The sequence below is a fragment of the Trachymyrmex septentrionalis genome, unplaced genomic scaffold (assembly GCF_001594115.1).
Source record: "Trachymyrmex septentrionalis isolate Tsep2-gDNA-1 unplaced genomic scaffold, Tsep1.0 scaffold171, whole genome shotgun sequence".
In the NCBI taxonomy this organism is placed as follows: domain Eukaryota; kingdom Metazoa; phylum Arthropoda; class Insecta; order Hymenoptera; family Formicidae; genus Trachymyrmex; species Trachymyrmex septentrionalis.
The window spans coordinates 8,430-9,340 of NW_017304876.1; the positions used below are offsets into that span (position 1 = coordinate 8,430).

The window sequence follows — 911 nt, forward strand, 5'->3', positions numbered from 1 at the left end:
TTTTCCGGAAGTAACTTTATTATTAATTTTTTCCGGCTAAACAAAAAATGATATCGAGGTTTGTTTTTATGGTATTTAAGAAATGTTCCAACAATATTAAAAATATTTTTTCGATGCGTTCAGCGAATCAAAATCTTACGGAATCTTTCGAAGTTCAAAACACGAGACCCCTCTCCCCTAAATTTTGTCGGTCTGTATAATCTACGAATATTATTTGTATATAAGAAAACAATTTATAAGATTGAAGAAAATTTCAAAAACTTATTAAAATTAGATTATAAAATATAAAAGCTACATGAAATTGCATCATAAATTTAGTTTTAAAAATCTTTCTTGATAGAATTACTTACATTAAAAAATTTACAAGCTGACAAAGTCTCACAATTTTCAAATTAAAATCTTAAATGACAGAGAAAGAGTAAGCTTTTTATTATTTTTATAAGAATACTTTACAAGAAATTTTTAATCTACATATAGTGGCATACATACGTATCATACATGTTTTGCATAAAGTTTTTAAGAATGAATTCTGAAGAATTAAACGATATTGATTTTACACACACACGCAATATTTTTGAGCATTTATTGACGAAAGTTACATTTATAAAGTTATATTTATTTATCCAAATCTTGGTTTTTAACCTTCATACTTCATCTTTGTCAAAAAAAGTTGGATTTTCGCGAATGTTCTGCGATTTGTAGGGATTTGACGAGTTTTTCTCAATGTTGCCATCGCTTTTACAATTAGCATCTTTGCAAATAGCGTCAGATGTAGACTTGGAAGGCACAGTAATAACCTCAGTGAGCTGCATTGCCATAGCAAATCTTAGCGCCTGAAATCAACAATTAAAATTACATGTTAAATATATTAATTATATACGTGTATATATATATATATATATATATATTTA

The 911-nt window shown here is 26.6% G+C and overlaps 1 protein-coding gene across 1 annotated transcript in view; it reads right to left on the reverse strand.

Moving 5' to 3' along the window:
• Window positions 1-644: 644 nt before the first annotated feature.
• Window positions 645-911, reverse strand: part of LOC108746444 — a 5,925-nt gene continuing 5,658 nt past the window's right edge. The window contains exon 3 of the mRNA XM_018483229.1: window positions 645-833. Coding sequence (XP_018338731.1) covers window positions 645-833 — 189 coding nt within the window. The remainder of the gene's footprint in view (window positions 834-911) is intronic.